Genomic DNA, 18,099 nt, shown 5'->3' with positions numbered 1-18,099 from the left:
GGTTTTATTAACTTGCCTTCAAAGAGCACTCTAGCTACACCTTCTCCAAGACATGTTTGTTCTTTCGTCAGTACTCTTCTTCAACAACACAGGTGAAAGGCATCAATTCTTCTCCTTGCCATCCTTATTCACTGACCAGCTCTCAGATGCATAGCAAGTGACTGAAAAACCATGGTCTGAATAAAGCGCAACTTAATCCTCAAACTGACATCACTGCTCCTCGACAATATGGGAAGGTCCCTGACAGCAGACTTTCCCAGTGCAATATGTCTCCTTATCTCCTGATTGCTGGTACCAAATGTATTAATTGTGGATTCAAGTAAGATGAAGTCACTGACAGTCTCAATCTTTTCTCCATCTATCTTGATGTTGCCTATCTATCCAGTGGCAAGGAATTTTGTTTTCTTGATACTGAGATGTATTTCAACTTGAAGGCTGCAATATTTAACCTCCTGCAGCAAATGTTTCAAATACTCTTCACTTTCAGCAAGCAAGGTTGTGACATCTACATAACGAAGATTATTGATGAGTCTTCCTCTGATCCTCATGCCACATTCTTCCTCATAGAATCCAGCCTCTCAAATAATTTGCTTACCATATAAATTAAACAGATATGGAGAAAGGACAAAACTATGACATAGACCTTTCCCAATTTTTAACCATGAAAGTCTGCAATAGCAATAAGAAGTCTTTAAGCAAAAGCTTAAAAAGTACTAAGTTTCTGTTTGGATTGAAGGGAAAAACTCCTTATGGAAACTCTTAACAGTGAAAGTTGCACAACACAGTGTGTCAATGAAACGTACACTTAAAAATACGTGTTATAGCACATATATCTTAGCCCAGTAACTTTTATATGGGCAACTGGCAGCACCATGATGGATGGAGAAGAGAATGATGTTGTTAACAGTTATAGCTTGCTTGGCTCCAGACGTCAGGAAATCAAAAGACAAACGGCACTAGGTAAATCTGCTGTCAGGGACCTTTCCAGAGTAGTGAGAGCAATGATGTAAGTCTAGAGCCTAAGGTGTACCTGATCCAGGCCATGGCCTTCGCAATTACTTGCTATGCATCAGAGAGCTGGACAATGACTAAGGATGGCAGAAGAACAGATGCCTTCAAGTTGTGATGATGGAAAAGAGTTTTGAACATACCATGGACTACCAAGAAAACAAACAGCTCTGTCTTGGAGAGAGTGAAACCAAGTTACTCCTTGGAGGCTAGGTTTTTGAAGTTCCACATACTCTGGGCATGTGACCAGGAGGGAATTATCCTTGTAGAAGGACATCATGCATGGAAGGATGGAGGGATAGCACAGGAGAGGAAGACCCCAATGAGATATAACTAGGGCAATGGGAGTAGGTGTGCTGGAGTCAGTGAGACTGGCTCATGACAAGGCAGGCTTCAGAGCTGTTGTACATAGAGTCACTATGAGTCGCAGCAACTCAATGGTACATAACAACAATACTATTTTACAAGTCAAAGAGAATAAGAAAATCTTACATAGAGCTCAGTATTAGTGCAAAGATTATAAATTTTAAAATAACAAATTAATGGATATACATGCTCACCAGGTTGTGTCAAGAAATCTAGAGGACAATTACATGGCCAACAGACTGAAGAGATCCATATTTATTCCCACTCCACAAACAGGTGATCTGACAGAGTGTGGAAATTCTAGAATATCACATGAAAACAAAATCTTGTTCAAGATTATAAAAATATGACTGAAACAGTACATCAACACAGAACTACTAGAAATTCAAGCTGGATTTAGAAGAGGCTGTGGCACTAGGGTATCACTGCCAATGTCAGATGGATCTTGGCTGAAAGCAGAGTACCAGAGGAATATTTATCTGTTCTTCACTGACTATACAATGGCATTTGTGTGGATCATAACAAATTGTGGCTAACCTTTAGAAGAAGAGGAATTCAGAACACTTGATTATGTTCATGTGAAATCTATACCTGAACCAGGAAGCAGTCATTAGAACAGAGAAAGAAAACACTGCATAATTCAAAATCAGGAAATGCGTGTGTTAGGGATGCATCCTGTCTCTTTTTCAATCTATATGCAGAACAGATCACTCAGGAGGCTGGACTTTATTGGGATCAGAAATGGAGGAAGAATCATACAACAACTTGCAGATGACACAACCTGGCTGGCTGGAACTAAGGAGAACCTGAAGCATTTGCTGCAGAAAGTCAGTGACTGCAGTCTTCAATATAGACTAAAGCACAACATCAAGAAGACAGAGATTCTCACCACTGAGCCAATTGGCAGCACCATGACAGATGGAGAAGAGACAAATTGTTAACAATTTCAACTTGCTCGGCTCCACAATCAACCATCTTGGCACCAGCAGCCAGGAAATCTGAAGACAAAGTGCACTGGAAATATCTGCTGTCGTGGAATTCCCAAAGTATTAGAGAGGAAAGATGTTAGTCTAGAGACTAAGGTGCACCTGATTAAGGCTATCGTTTTCACAATTACTTGCTATGCATCACAGAGCTGGACAATGACTAAGGATGACAAAAGAACTGTCAATGTCTGAGTTGTGGTGCTGAAGAAGAGTACTGAACATACCATGGACTGCCAAGAGACAAACAGGCTTGTTCTAGAGAAGGTAAAACCAACCTACCCCTTGACAGTTAGGATTTTAAAGCTACAGTTCACATACTTTGGGCATATGACTATGAGGGACCAACCAATCCTTGGATAAGGACTTCATGCTAGGAAGGTGGAGGGACAGAAGAAAGGAAGATCCTGAATGAGATGGATTGACACAACTGGGGCAATTGGGTTAGGTGTGTGAGAGACTGTAAGACTGGCTCAGGACAGGGTGAGGCTTCACAGCTACTGTACACAGAGTTGCTATGAGTGGAAGGTGATTCCATAGCACATAACAACAACAATTAAGAGAAATGAATTCTTGACACATGCAAGATAGATGAGCACTGAAAATATTATGCAACGTCAAAGACTTCTATTACAAAAGGACAGAAAAAATATGATCTTCCTTACAGCTAAAAGACTTACTAATAGTTAGCCTGAAGTTTCCTAAAGTTTATTAGAAGCTAGTTACCAGAGGCACAAGGGAGGAGGCAAGAGAGTCATTTCTTGGGACACAATGAGTTTCTGTTAAGGGTGATGAAAAAAGCTAGAAATGGATAGTGGTGGTGATTGCTCAGAGTGATAAACTTAATGTCACTGTACTGTTCATGTAAGAAATTTGAGACCGGCAATTTTTTTAATATATATTTTTACAGTTTTAAAAACTTAAAGCAGAAGAATAAAGAGCCCTGGTGGCACAAGAGCTAAGTGTTCAGCTGTTAACCAATAGGTTAGCAGTTCAAATCCATCCATCACTCCAAATGAGAAAGATGTGGCAGTCTTTGGAAACTTTAAGAGGTAGTTCATCTGTAGCAAGAAGTGTATTGCTAAGTGGACTGGGAGAGGGGGAGGGAAGGAGGAGAGAAGAAAATTCATTTATGCAACAACAAATGAATCTTAAAAAAAAACCAAAATGACGAGATAGTTCGATTGTCCTATAAGTTCACTGAGTTACAAATTACTATGTTAATGAGCACCTGTAAAATAAATTTTTGTAAGAATACCTACCCAAAAACACAGAATTACAAATTAATTTTTTAATGGAATATTAAGACTAAAGTTCCCATTCATGCTATTTATGTTAGAGTTGTATAACTAAAGTCCTTTACACTTAAAAAAAAAAAAAAAGACAGAACCACAGATGTTTGAAAGAAGGTGAAGTACATAACAGCTATTGTACAAATAGTCAAGCTAACACTTCTGAGGGTCTCAGAGATATCCAACCACACAAAATAAATTTTCCATGCTCTAAGAGAGTACTTAAATTCAGTAAAATGTCACTCGGTTCAAGTATCTTCTAGACATTATTATTTAAGGTGATACTCCTCAAAGCAGAATAAAAATTAAATAAATCAGTTCCATTGAAGCTATTATCACAGAAGCAGCCCTGGCGGGTCAAAACCACCATTACAAACAAGCTGGGCTGCAGGTCAAGTATGGCAATCCACACTGAGCAGGTTCTCCACAGGAGGAAAGTGAGACAGTCTCCTCCCATAAAGATTTAGTCTTGGAAACTCCTTAGAGGGTCACCAGGTATCAGAACAGGCCCAATAACAGTGGCTGTGATTTGGTGTACCCTATCACTCACAGATTAAAGGAACACTCACTTTTTGAAACAATGTTTTCATTTCAGAAATTTTTAATTAAAAGGCAACTTAAATTTGATAACTAAGCTGATTATCCAAAATTATCTCATTACCATTCACAACAATTTTTGTTCTAAACAAGTGCCAGTGATGATTCTGAGAAAGCTCTGGCAGGGAGTTAGGTGGTAGACCCCTCTCTGGCAGTTTGAGCCTATCAGCGGGTTCCACAAGAGAAAGATGAGCAATCTCCTTCTGTGCTATTTACAGTTTCCCAAACACCCACTGGAGGGTCAGCTCTGAGGTGGTTCCAACTCAAAGCAACAAATCTGAGACTTCTGAATTTTAAATATCACATCTCCAGGATGATATACTACAGTCAAATGAACATTACACTGGAAGACAGGAAACCTGAATTCTGCTATTGCCCAACTTCAACTTACACAGACAACTTGACTTCTAATAATGTCAGTTTTATTCACTAGTGAAACAAGTTGTGGTGGTGGTGGTTGTGGTAGACCACCATCAAGTCAGAATGGACCCACAGCTGGCCCTCCAGCGGGTTTTCAGAGGCAATTAATCACACGGAAGGAAAATGCCCATCCTTCTCTTGCGGAGCAGCTGGTGGATTTAAACCACATGCCTTCAGGATTCCAGCACAGCAAATAAGACTACAAGGATTTCTATCAATCTGTATTCTGTTGTTAGGTGCCACACTGTTTACAAGTCAGGGAAACCTTATATGCAACAGAATGAACCACCTGGTCCTGTGCCACCATCGCAATTACTGCTGTATGAACCCACTGCGGCAGCCACTTTGCTGATCCATCTCACTGAGTCTTCCTCTATTCCAGTGACCTTCTCTAGGGATTCAAATTCAATTCACTGCCATTGAGTAGAACTGACTCATAGCTGACCCTCCAGCAGATTTCTGGGGCTGTAAATCTGAGTAGATTGCCCATCTTTCTCCCATGCAGCCACTGGTGGATTCAAACCACCAGGAAGGTAAGGCCTTTGGGGCAGCCACACAGTCTCCTACAGTCAACACTACTAGAACTCCCTCTCTTTAAACTATCCTAATAACCTTATTCATTAATATGGTCACCCCATCCTTCTTTTAAGGAGCATTATGGCTGCTGTATCTTCTAACTCTATATATCATTAGTTTTTATTTTACCAAATACAAACTTGGTCTTCAGGTCATCGCTAAGTAAAATTAAGAGCCACATAAAAGAAAAAAGTAATCTAAAGGGACATCTGGAGTTCTATGTGGTCTTAGATTCTCAAATGCAATGAAATGGTGGTGGCTGTGGTTGTGGTCAGGTGCCAGTGAGTCAAGCACAAACTCTTAGCACCCGATGAACATCAGATCTGAACCTTGTCCTATTCTGTGCCATCCTCACACTCAAGCCCACTGCTGCAGTCACCATGTCAATCCACTTGGCTATGGGTCTTCCTCTTTCACAGACTCTCCACCTTTCCAAGTATGATGTCCCACTCCAAGCAAAAGTCTCTCCTTATAACATGCCCAACATATGTGAGACAAATCTTTATCATCTATGTCTCTCCCAGGAGCACTTCTCCAAGAAGAAGGCTGCACCTTCTCCAAGACATATCTGTTTGTTCTTTTGGCAGTCCATGGGATCTTCATTACTCCTCTCTAACATCACAGCACAAAGGCATCAATTCTTCTGTCATCCTTATTCACTGTCCAGCTCTCAGAAGAATAGCAAATGAGTATAACAAAAGACTATGTCCTGAATCAGGTGCACCTTAGTCCTCAAACTGACATCACTGCTCAATAATTTGGAGAGGTCTTTGACTGTAGAATTTCCTAGTACAGTAAGTCCCCTGATTTCCAGACTACTGGTAACAAGTGTACTGATTGTGGATCCAAGAAAAATGAAGTTGTTGACAGTTTTAATCTCTTCTCCATCCATCATGATGTTGTCTATTGGTCCAGTGTTAAGTATTTTGTTTTCTTGGCACTGAGGTGTAATCCATACTGAAGACTGCATTCCTTGATCTTCTGCAACAAGTGCTTCTCCTTCTCAGTTTCAGCAAGCAAGGTTGTGTCACCTCCATAACGCAGGTTATGGATGAGTCTCTCTCTGATCCTAATGCCACACTCCTCTTCAGAGAGTCCAGCTTCTCGAATAATTTGCTCAGTTTACAAATTAAATTGGTACAGAGAAACCCTGACACACTCCCTTCTTAATTTTAAACCATTCAGTGTTCCCCTGCTCTGTTGGCACAACAGCCTCCTGGTCCAGGTATTGATTTCAGATGAGCGTAAGTAAGCGCTCCGGGATTCCCATTCTTCTCAATGTCAGTCACAACTTGTTATGATCCACACAGTCAATTGCCTTTGCAGTAAACAAAAGCACAAATAGACATTCTTCTGGTATTCTTTACTTTCAGCCAAGATCCCTCTGACAGCTAAATAGTAAACCTGACTACAACAATATATTTAAAAAACAAAAAGATGCAAAGGAAATCAAGACTCTCAATGAGATAGACTGACACAATGCCTGTATTAACAGACTGAAGCATATCAAATATCCTAAGGATAGCACAGAGTACGGCAAGGTTTAGGTCTGTTATTTATAAGGTCACAGTGAGTCAGTCAATTTGATGGGACCTAACAACAACAAAATACAATTATAAGAAAAACAATGTATACAAACTCACTAAATAAACAAGTATAAAACAAATTTAAAAAAAAAAAGTATAGGGAGACCTAATGGCTTAGTCTACTGCACAGTTGTACTGCTAACCAAAAGGCTGTATACCTTTCTGGCAGTCTGAATTTATCAGCAGCTCTGCAGTATAAAGACAGGCAATTGTTTCTCATGCAATTTCAAGCCTCTGAAAAATCCCAAAAGAGATCTGAGTTGGTTTCAAATCAACAGCAAAAACAAAACAAAAAAACACATGTAATTAATGTAACATTACATAAATTTCTCATTGCTTTTTCCAATAGTTTCCAGTCCTGATGGAAAAGAATCAAAATTCACTTTTTGTATACTCAAACCTAGAAAGGACAAAATAACAAAAATTTAATAAAAAAGAATAAAAGGTAGTCTACTGATTGAATTATTTATGTCTGTAATTGATATGCTCAGGCATGCCTTTTTTTTTCATGCCTTCTATCTTTAAAGCATTTAATAATGGACTTTCAACATAAAAGATACCTCACAAGTGAATGAGGTAAAGTAACTCTCAGATTTATAAGTAAGTCTGTATAAAATAAATTCTGATTAACTTCTACTTCTTTTATAATAAAATCCAGTATCTGTAAAAGAACAGATAGAAGTTATTAAATATGTGCAATCTCTGATTTCCAGGTATCAGAAAGAATTTAAATTAAAATTATGATAAGCCATAAAATACAATTAAAACTGAGCAACAAAATGAAACAAAAAAACTGGCATTTACCTATAAAAGCGTCTGCCTTCCAGAACAGATAGCAATGGCAATAAAAATCTTTATCATCACTTCACAAATTTGAGGAAAATTCTTTCACTGATCTAAACTTGAGTGAGTAGCCTTGGGATAAGTTTTCACTCAATTGAAAACAACAAAAGATAACAACAAAAACACAAGTTCATTTCTAAGATCTCATAGTTCATTTACCAAAAAAAACTAAAATGAGGGGGAGGGGGTAGGCAGGGAGAAAAGTGCAACAATGAATGAATGGAAACCCTAAGTCTCTGTAAACTTTCATTAAAATCAATAAAAAAAATTAAATGAACACACCAAACATTTACATTTTACTATGTGATCAAGCCTAGCAAAACATGCGCTTAAAACATGTTCTCTAGAGGTCAAAAAACCACCACTATGTAGACAGGCCACTATAGGTAACAGGTGTATGCTAATACATTTTAGGAACACATTTTTCCCAGTTAGAATTCTGTTCATTCATTAGATATTCGCAGAGTCAATAACCTACCCATGGGAAAATATAGTCTTGCCAGCATCTTAAATATAAAGATCATATCATGGAAGGATTTCTGGTGACCTCAGTAGGTGAGAAATAAGCTGCATTCACTCCCTCACTACCGTCTAGTGGAAGTGACGACATCACTGACCTCGGGTGGGTTTCTAAGGCTGTAAATTGCACAGGAGATTGCCCATGGTGGACTCAAACCGCCAGAAAGGTGTGACCTTTGGGTTAGCAGTGTAATTCCCTATAGACTACACCAGCAGAAGGGGCATAAATACCTACATTACAAGATACAAAGTTTAAGTATCATGAAACACAGGCGGAGCTGCTACTACTTTACAGATACATAAACCTGTCACATTGTACAATAAAATTTCACTTCTTTAGCAAACTCTGGTGGCTTACTCCATAGGAAGTTGCATAGATAACCCAAATCCACCAGAGGCTCCTCCGGAGAGGGGCCATCTCTCCTGCGTGATTCACAGCCTCAGAAACCCAGTGTGGCTGGGTAGCTCTGGGTCGGTTGCCACTGGACATCACAGTGTTTTGTTGGTGGTGCTGGTTTTTTGAGCTACCTTTACACTCAACAATGAACTCTGGGAATGCAGATAGTCTCCTATATAGAAGAGGAAACTCAAATACTGAGGTCAGATCATTTACCATAATGTCACATAGTTACAAGATAAATCAAGACTCATACTAAGGCATTTTCTCCAGAAGAATGCATATTAGGACAAATATTTTTTTAAGAAAGAAGTGCATTTTACTCTGGCAAGTAATCACTTCACAAAGTATCTACTTATGTATATAATTGTTTGCCAATCAAATACATTACAGTATATATAACACATATAAGTATGAAGGTCAAGGTTAGTTTATATATACACTGTATTGATGTTTATTACTATGTATGCTTTAAAGCAAGGCAAAAATAAGTAAGTATTACAAATATTAAAATAAACTTCCACTGGATTAGAAGAAAATGAGCAAATGTTTTTAAAGTCTCTTTCTCAAGCAACTTGTGGCTATTAATTCTACTGTAATTTTTACTGGGTCTAAATATTATTCTAAAATTCATTCAGTAAAACCATTTTCTAAAAGCTACTTAAAACGAAACAATGTCATCAACTCTCCAATTATCCACAAGACAGTCACCTATGTTACCCGCGACATTGCTCACAGAGTGTTTAAGAAATGAATGAATCTTTTCAGGCATTTTAAAGTCCCAGGCCTGTTGCTCTTTTTCGCAGTCTCGTTTTGCCTCCTTCCTCCCCAGGGTGCACATGAAGAAAGTACACTTCAATACAACTAGAATAAAATAAATAAGGTAGCAAATGTGATGCAAGTAGACACCGAATTCTCAAAGATTAAAATTGCTCATTCCACTACTGTCCTCGGTCAACTGTTGCAGCCGCCCTGTGGCAAGCCAGCTCTCAGGGAAAATGGACACATCCTAAGCAAATACTTTTCCTAAACAGCGCTACGCCCGCACCTTTTCCCCTGTCTTTAATACAGGCCTACTCCTAAGTCCGGGACTTCAAAGAACTCCTTTTCTTCCCGTTAAAACTAATTACTACTCAGTTGTAGGCTCTCACGGTACACTGCTCGACCTCGCACAAAGCAGTATCAGTAATAAACAATGAAAGATAAGGGCTCTAGTCCTGGTCATTCTCGCCACTGCCCACTGCTCTCCAGGCACCCTGAGGTGCTCACAAAGGTGAAGCAGGAGCTCCCCACTCCCTGGTCTGCGCTGTCACCTCCCCAAGTCCTCCACACCCCAAGCCAGCCACCACGTCCGCCGAGCACTGCGCCCTGGCCGGCCGGGCCAGAGCGGACACGGCGCCTCTCCCCTCCTCCGGTCAGCCCTCCAGCCTCCGCCGCGCCCTGGCCATCGGACATCCTCCCCGAGCCCGGCCAGGACGCAGCCCTGTTCCCTCTCAACTCCGCCAGCCTGCCCTCGCTGGCCCTCGCTCCCGCTGGACTCGCCCCGCTGGCCACCGAAGCTTTCGGGAGGGCCCAACGCGGAGACAAGTCCCGACCCTGCCGGGCCGCGACGGCCCTCGCCTAGCGGCGCAGCCGTGCCTGTGGCCAGTGTCCAGCGCACCCTCGAGAGCCCCTGGGCCAGCGCGGACCCGGAGGCCGAGCTGCCCGAGCCAGGGCCTACTCACCGGGAGCGGGCGGAGCGTGCGAGCCGGCGCGCCCCTGGCTTGGGCAGCAGGGCGCGGCCCAGACGCGCGTCCTCACCCGGGGACCGCGTGCGGCGCCGCCGACCCGGAGCTCACGCCAGCCGCCGCCGCCGCCGCCGCTGCTTCGCCACCCCGGCCGCCATCTTGAGACACCCCTCTCCCTCCCTCAGCCAGGCTGCCGCGGCGAAGGCGGCTCCTGCGCCGGCTACTGCACGGCTCCTCCTCCTTCCGGGGGCCTGGGCAACCAGCTCCCTCCGCTGGCGACGCCGCTCCTACTGCACGCGAGCTCTTTGGGTCATGGCCCGCCTCGTGCCCTCACCTCGGTCTCGGTCGGGGGCGGTGCGCTCCCGCGGGCGGAGGGTGGTTGGCGCGCAACCCGGGCGGACCTGGCCGGCGCGCCCACCGCGAGCCACACCGAGCGATGCGCCCCGAGGCCTGACCTGGCATCGGGTAACCCCTCTGCGGAGCGGTGGGAACCCGCGCGCGGGAAATTAGCTGAAGCCCAAGGTGACAGACAACGCTGGACGTCCGGCAGCTGCTTTCTAGAACTCTCAAATGCAAAACCTATCAAGAGCTGGCTGAAATGCCAAAGTAGGCTGATTTGAAACACTTGGTCAATCCAAGGGAGTTTTCAAATGGAGCCTGGGACCCTCGCGACTACCATGCCGCTCTGCTTCACTCTTCTAGGGAAATGATGATTCCTTGCGACCACATCCTTTCCCTGTAGACAGTCTACCTCTCTGCATCCCAACATTAAGCAGAGAAAACAAACTTCTGCTTCGAACTGTTTTGGAAAGCTTCCATCCGCGTTTCCTACAAGACTTTATAAATCCCCTTAAACTCATACTTTAGGAGCTCTGGCAGCACAAGGATTAAGCACTTGGAAGCTCTTTGGTTGGAACCAACCAGCTGTTCTGTGGGTGAAAAGACATGGCACCTGCTTCCATAAAGACTGCAACCAAACGATCGTATGCGGCTCCGTTCAGCTTTGAAACCTATCAGGGGACAAGAAAATTTCGTAAAATGCTGCAAAAACAGAACCTGATAAAATGCTTTAGAGGTGTCTGTAGTCTGCCACTGCGAGAGCCCCAAGGTAAACCCACCGGTGTGGGCTGCTGGGCAGGTTTAACTGCGGAACAGTTTCCTGCCGGCCTCTTTGCCCACCGGAGCCTGAGGCGGCGGAATCCGGCCCTAGTGCGCAGGCGCGGCGTCTCTCAGCATGGCTGTAGTCTTTGTGTGTTTAGCAGTAGCAGCTCTAACGTGGGGTTTTCTCTTGGCTTGGACGACCCTGGACCTAATGCAAAGTAGGGAACCGTTAGGCCGACTGACAGCCCAAGGCCGGACTCTCCTGGTCATCGCGCACCCCGACGATGAAGCCATGTTCTTTGCTCCCACGGTGCTAGGCTTGACCCGTCTGAAGCATCAGCTGTCCTTGCTCTGTTTCTCCACAGGTAGGGGCGTGGAGGGAACGCGGGGCTGGGGTCCTCGGCTCTGTGTGTCATCCAGTTTTAGCCACCTTACGCCAGCGAGTGTTCGTGTGGAGAGAGCTTCGCGAATCCACTGAAGTTCTCTAGGCGCCTCACCCAGGGAATTGGGGAGCCTGGGCGAGGGTCAGGAGCAGCCTCGGGGAGGTCGGGGAGGAGCGCTCGGGGAGACTTTTTGTCTCCCAACGGGCAGTGCCGTTGTTGACTCCACTGGCCGCTAGCCATTTCGAGCAGATGAGAAAGGCCCAGAATTGTTTCCATTCGAAACCTCCGTTTCTGTTGAGAACTGCGACCGTCCGTACTCGTTATTTTGTGGAAGCTCTTTATTTGCACCTAGACCAAGAAAAATCTCCATATTGCATCGTGCCTGCGTAACTTCTAGTGATAACAGAGGACCTTCCTGCCGTTTTTAATATCATCTGTGTGCACCAAAAAAAAAAAATCGTGTCAAATAGAAGTGGACCTTATAAATCTTTGCACTAGAAGGTAGGTTTAGAGATAACCCAGTTCTTCTCTGCCAGGCTTCAGTGAATGGCCTTTGAAAGAGTTAATCTTCTCTTAAAATGCAGAATAAATATCAGTGCCTAACGATATATTAATGAAGTATGCATACTCTGGGGTAGTTTTATTGTGTGGACAATTTGTCTAAATAAAGCGGTTTTGTAAAATTGTCCAAGATCTCGCCGTGTTTTGTCTTGTGTTTTTCCGATTCTGTTCCTACTCCTTTTTCCCTGAAGTTACATTTTATACAATGTTCTATTCTTTTAATTTTAAACTGCTGCTCTTAGTGTAGTCTACCATATTCTTTTTATTACTATTATTGATTTACTTACAAAGTTTATATACATTATTACACACTATTCTTCATTGATACTGTGTTTCAGATAATCATTTTCATGCATTATGTTTATAAAATTAATCACATTTGGACTTTGCCCGTCATTACCCTGTCTTTTTTTGTCCGGATCCTTCCCATCTACTAGCCCTTCTCCACCCACCAAACTGTACAACCTTGTATGTAGTTTCACCCCTACCCATTCTCAGCCCTACCCCCTTGAATTCCCATACATGTTTCACTAGTTATCCTTCTGTGTTTACAATAATGGTCTTGTGCAGTGTTTGTCCTTATAAGATTGAGTTTGCTCAACGTAATGCTCTCCAGCCTCTCCCAACTTAGTATTTTGTGAAATAGTTGCTCCGGAGTGTGTCTGACTACTATAGCCTGCCACTGCGGGAATGCCAAACACATCAGCATTTCAAAAGGTTGGTTGGTTTTTTATTTCCCCAAAACATAATCTTCACTGCTTAAGAATAATTGTGGTAAATAACTCCTCTGTATCCTTATGCACAGACATCTTTATGTAAAGATCTCTTTATTGGTGCCTAAACTTTCTTGTTCCCTGTCCTTTAGGCAACCAGGGAAGGCAGGTGCTCTGGGTTCAGTTTTCTCTGGTATCTCTCTGGATTCATGCTTAACTGTGGTTTCAGGTCTATTAATATAATTTTTGTTTCTCTGCTAATTCAGCAATGTATTTTAAAACATGTTCATCTTTCCTTTTAAACTGTTCTATGCTGAGAGTTTCTTTAGACATCTGATCCAACATGTTTCCTAAAACAGAATTTAGCAAGTTATTTTTAATGTATTTTAATCAGGAATAATTTTTAAGGTATTCTTTATTAAGATATACTCACTCTCAAAGTGCTGTTCTTTGTTTTTTCTGATCCAATATAAGCATTCCTCCAAGATTTTGTTCAGACCACTGCATTACAATGAATATTGCAATAGGGAGTCACACAGTTTTTGGGGTGGGTTTTTTTTTTTACCATTACATAATAAAAGTTGTGTTTACACAATACTACAATGTTAAATGTGCAGTAGTGGTAGTGGTGTGTGTGCTGTTGAGTCTGAACTGACCCAAAGCTAACCCTTCTGTGAATTTTCAGAGTCAATTAATCACTTAGGAGGAGATTGCCCATCCTCCCGCAGAACAGCTGGTAGATTTGAACCTCATGCCTTCAGGATTGCAGCAATTTTTTTTTTTACTAGGCCACCAGAGCTTTGACAACATTTGAAATACTGTGAAAATTCCCAAAATTCAATACAGAGACACAAAGACAATACAGAGACATGTTGTTGGGGAAATTATGCCAATAGACTTGTTTGTGTCAGGATTGCCAAAGACCTTCAATCTGTGAAAAACATATGTCTGCAAAGGCCAGTAAAGTGGAGCATACCTATACATTTGTCAGGTAACCTTGTAGACATTCCCTATTTTGAACTAGCATAGTTTGTAATTTGTTATAAAAATGATTATTTTAGAACTTAAGACTGCTTTGAATTTTTATTGCTTAATAAGGTCAAAAATTTTAGTTTCTCATGTTGTTCTAAGGTACTGCTGAGCTGACTCTTAACTCAGTGACTTCAAACATGAGCAATGAAAGAAATGCCAATGAAACGTTGTTATTATTATGTACCATCAAGTCAACTTGTGACCCTATGAACAACAGTTCTGAAGCCTACCCTATCTTGAGACTTCTCACTGACTCCGACACACCTACCCCTGTAGTCCTATTTACTGTATCAGTCCATCTCATCTGGAGTCTTCCTCCTGTGCTGTCTCTCCATCCTTCCAAGCATGATATCCTTCTTCCAGGATCTGTCACAGGCCCAACGTATGTGAGACGGTGCTTCAAAATCCTAGGCTCTAAGGAAAAACTTGGTTTCACCCTCTCCAAGACAGACCGATTTGTTTTCTTGGCAGTCCATGGTATGTTAAAGACTCTTCTCCAGCACCACAATTTGAAAGCATCAATTCTTCTGTCATCCTTAGTCATTGTCCAGCTTTCTGATGCATAGCAAGTAATTGTGAAGACCATGGCCTGAATATCTCTAGACTGACGTACGTAGTTGCTTCTCAGTACTCTGGAAAGATCCCTGACAGCAGACTTCCCCATGCAATTTGTCTTTTGATTTCCTTGACTGCTGTTGCCAAGAGAGTTGATGTGGAGCCAAGCAAGCTGTAACTGTTAACAACCTAAATCTCTTCTCCATGGATGCATCATGGTGCTACCAGTTGACCCAGTGGTGAGAATCTTTGTCTTCTTTATTTTGAGCTTTAATCCATATTGAAGACTGCAGTCCTTGACCCTCTGCAGGAGGTGGCTCAGGTCCTCCTCATTTTCAGCAAGCAAGGTTGTGTCATCTGTATAACATAGGTTGTTGATGAGTCTTACCTCTAATTCTGTTGCCACATTCCTCTTCCTAAAACCAAGCCTCCCAAATGATCTGTTCTGCATATAGATTGAAAAGGTATGGACATAGGACACATCCCTGCTGTACTCCCTTCCTCATTTTGAACCATGCAGCGTTTCCTTGCTATGGTCTACGGACTGCCTCCTGTTTTGGATTCCCATTCTCAAGGTTATCCACAATTTGTTGTGATCAACACAGTCAAATGACTTTGAAATGAAATTAGTCAATGAAACACAGATAGATATCCCTCTGGTACTCTTTGCTTTCTGCCAAGATTCTTCTGACATTGGCGATAATGTCTCTAATGAACAATAGGGAAGATACCATTTCAAATACAAAAAAAATTTCAAGTTGACAAATACTGCCTATGAACAGTGACAAGGAAAGATACTATAGGAGAAAGAGCACTGCATTAGTACTCTCTGGTAGAAATATAGAATGGAAATCATAAGCAAATATACTTAGAAATGCATGGTACTGACTAACTTTTGTGCATGTAGCAAGGAGTTAAACACCATTCTCATGCGATGTATACTGCTCATTTGCAGCTGCTACAAATATGCCTGCCTGCCACGTTCAGGGGGAATTTTTATTATGTAATGACCATCTGCAAGTTACAGGTAAGAAAAACAAAGAAAGGGATTTTCATTAGTGAAAGTCAGTACTATGTAAGTTTTCCATGTTTACAATGTAGTTCTTTTAGGAATACAGAGTGAATGTAGTATTCAAAAATATGGATATATTTGTAATACTAAAAAACTGTATCTGCTGCCTTCTAATTGTTTCCAACTCACTAATTCTGTAGGACAAGGTAGAACTTCTAGCAGCATAGTGTTCCCAAGGCTATAAATCTACAATAGGAGCAGCCTATCACATCTTTCTTCTGTGGACGAGTGGATTCAAACTTCCAACCTTTCCATTAGCAGCCAAGTGTTCTAATCACTGTACCACTGGGGCTCCACTGATTGAAAATAGATTATAATAATGTTTCTTGATAGTGGCTCCATAGGTACAGGCTCAATAATTTAAAAAATTATTTTTACTATCCTTAAAGACACAATTTCTATTTTATACGAATAACCCAGACTTGAGTCGCATTAAGTGAAAATCCAGTTTCATGTTTAAATCATGGCTTTTCTGACTAGGTTCTATAAACACATGCTGATAGAAGTAGTTTCTACCTTCTTGGTTTGTGCTTCCTCTGGGAACCCCAGATGTCTTGGGGATTCAGATAATATTGTCTCCTCATTTTGTCTCCTGGGGTTGGTGATAATTTGGTTTTCACTCTTGCTAATTTCTGAGGCATTTCACTGCTTCGTAGGTGGCCCTTAGATCCTCCCTCTGAGAATGTAATAAATTTTTCTGTTGTGAACACTTGATAGGATTTCTATTATTCTGGATAGACTCTAATACAGAATTTAAGTTCGCTGTTAGGGACCTCTCCAAAGTACTGAAGAGAAATGGTGTCTCTCTGAAGACTAAGGTGCGTCGGATACAGGCCATGGTCTTTGCAATCACTTGTTACACATTAGAGAGTTGGACAGTGACTAAGAAGGATAGAAGGAGAATTGATGCCTTTGAGCTGTGGTGCTGGAGAAGAGTATTGAGGGTACCATGGACTGCTAGGAAAACAAACAGATTCATCCTGGAAAGGGTTAAACCGGGTGGCTCCTTGGAGGCAAGGATTCTGAGGCTCCGTCTAACATACTTTGGACATGTTGTAAGGAGGGATATCATGCTTGGGAGGGTGGAGGGACAGCGCAGGAGGGGAAGGCCCTCTATGAGGTAGATTGATTCAGTGACTAGGGTAATCGGGATGGGTGTGTCAGAGACAGTGTGATTGGCACAAGACAGAGCAGAGTTTAGGGGTGTTGTGCATAGGGTTGCTATGAGTCACAAGCGACTCGAAGGCACATAACAACAACATTTTACATTTGAAACTGAAATAAGAATTAAGGACATTTTCCAAATTCCTGATTAATAGGTCAGGTATTGGACCATGATGCCTGACTTTTGATTATTTCTCATTCTAACAAAAATTTCTGGGTGGGAAACTGAATGACTAAAGGACTAATGAAGGCGAGAGTTTGCATGTTTTGTTGTATTGCTATGTATGGCTTTGTTCCTTTTGATTCTTAACCAAATACTATTTTGTCTAGAATAAATAAGATGTAAAATATAAATTAATTAAAATAAGAATTTCCCCTTTTATATAAATTTGATACTTTATAAGTTGATTTTAATTTCTATTAAAATTTATGACTAAAAACTTACTACCTGAAGACTTCATTAAGCATAAAATTCTATCTGAAATTATACACACATACTTATATACAGATAGTTTTATATAATTTCCATTACTCTCATTTATGTTTTCTCCAAACCTTTTTGGCCACATTTTCCTACTGTAAAAATTTTGAGCATGTACTACCAGTATTTATACATATGCCTACATATATGTATAGTTGTATAAAGGACATGTTGTTGTTGTTGTTGTTGTTGTTGTTAGGTGCCGTCAAGTCATGGACGACTCATAGCAACCCTATGAACGAAAGGCCTGACCACTGTACATAGAGTTTCCGGAGGCAAGCCATTTCAGAAGTAGATGCCACTCCTGCTTCCAGGCAAACACTGTCCACCATGGGTAACCATTATCACATTTGACACATCTGTGTCACAGTGTTCAACATCATAGCAACCACGAGTTACCTCTGTTCAGCAATGCACAGACCATTGCTATACCACCTGGCATAAGAAACATAGACCACTAAATGAATATGTTCATTATAAAACATTAAAAATTGAATTGCTACTGTTCTTGAACACTGTTCTAAGATGTGTATGTGAAGAATTGCTGAAAGACCTAAGAAATTCTGTTGAAATTGTTACCAAACTTGTTGTTGTTGTTAAGTGCCGTCGAGTCGTTTGCGACTCATAGCGACCCTATGTACAACAGCCCTAAACTGTGCTCTATCCTGTGCCAATCTCATTGCCTCTGACACACCCATCCAGATTACCCCAGTCACTGAATCA

General features: G+C 41.7%; 1 protein-coding gene across 1 annotated transcript in view; it reads left to right on the top strand.

Annotated features, from left to right (window-relative positions):
• The first annotated feature begins 11,548 nt into the window (after positions 1-11,548).
• Positions 11,549-18,099, top strand: part of PIGL (phosphatidylinositol glycan anchor biosynthesis, class L) — a 127,554-nt gene continuing 121,003 nt past the window's right edge. The window contains exon 1 of the mRNA XM_006901399.1: positions 11,549-11,780. Coding sequence (XP_006901461.1) covers positions 11,549-11,780 — 232 coding nt within the window. The remainder of the gene's footprint in view (positions 11,781-18,099) is intronic.

This window comes from Elephantulus edwardii, unplaced genomic scaffold, assembly GCF_000299155.1.
Source record: "Elephantulus edwardii isolate Elephantulus edwardi_28Jun2011 unplaced genomic scaffold, EleEdw1.0 scaffold00324, whole genome shotgun sequence".
Lineage (NCBI taxonomy): Eukaryota > Metazoa > Chordata > Mammalia > Macroscelidea > Macroscelididae > Elephantulus > Elephantulus edwardii.
The sequence above is the reverse complement of the archived record's forward strand: the minus strand, read 5'-3'. Positions and strand labels throughout refer to the sequence as shown.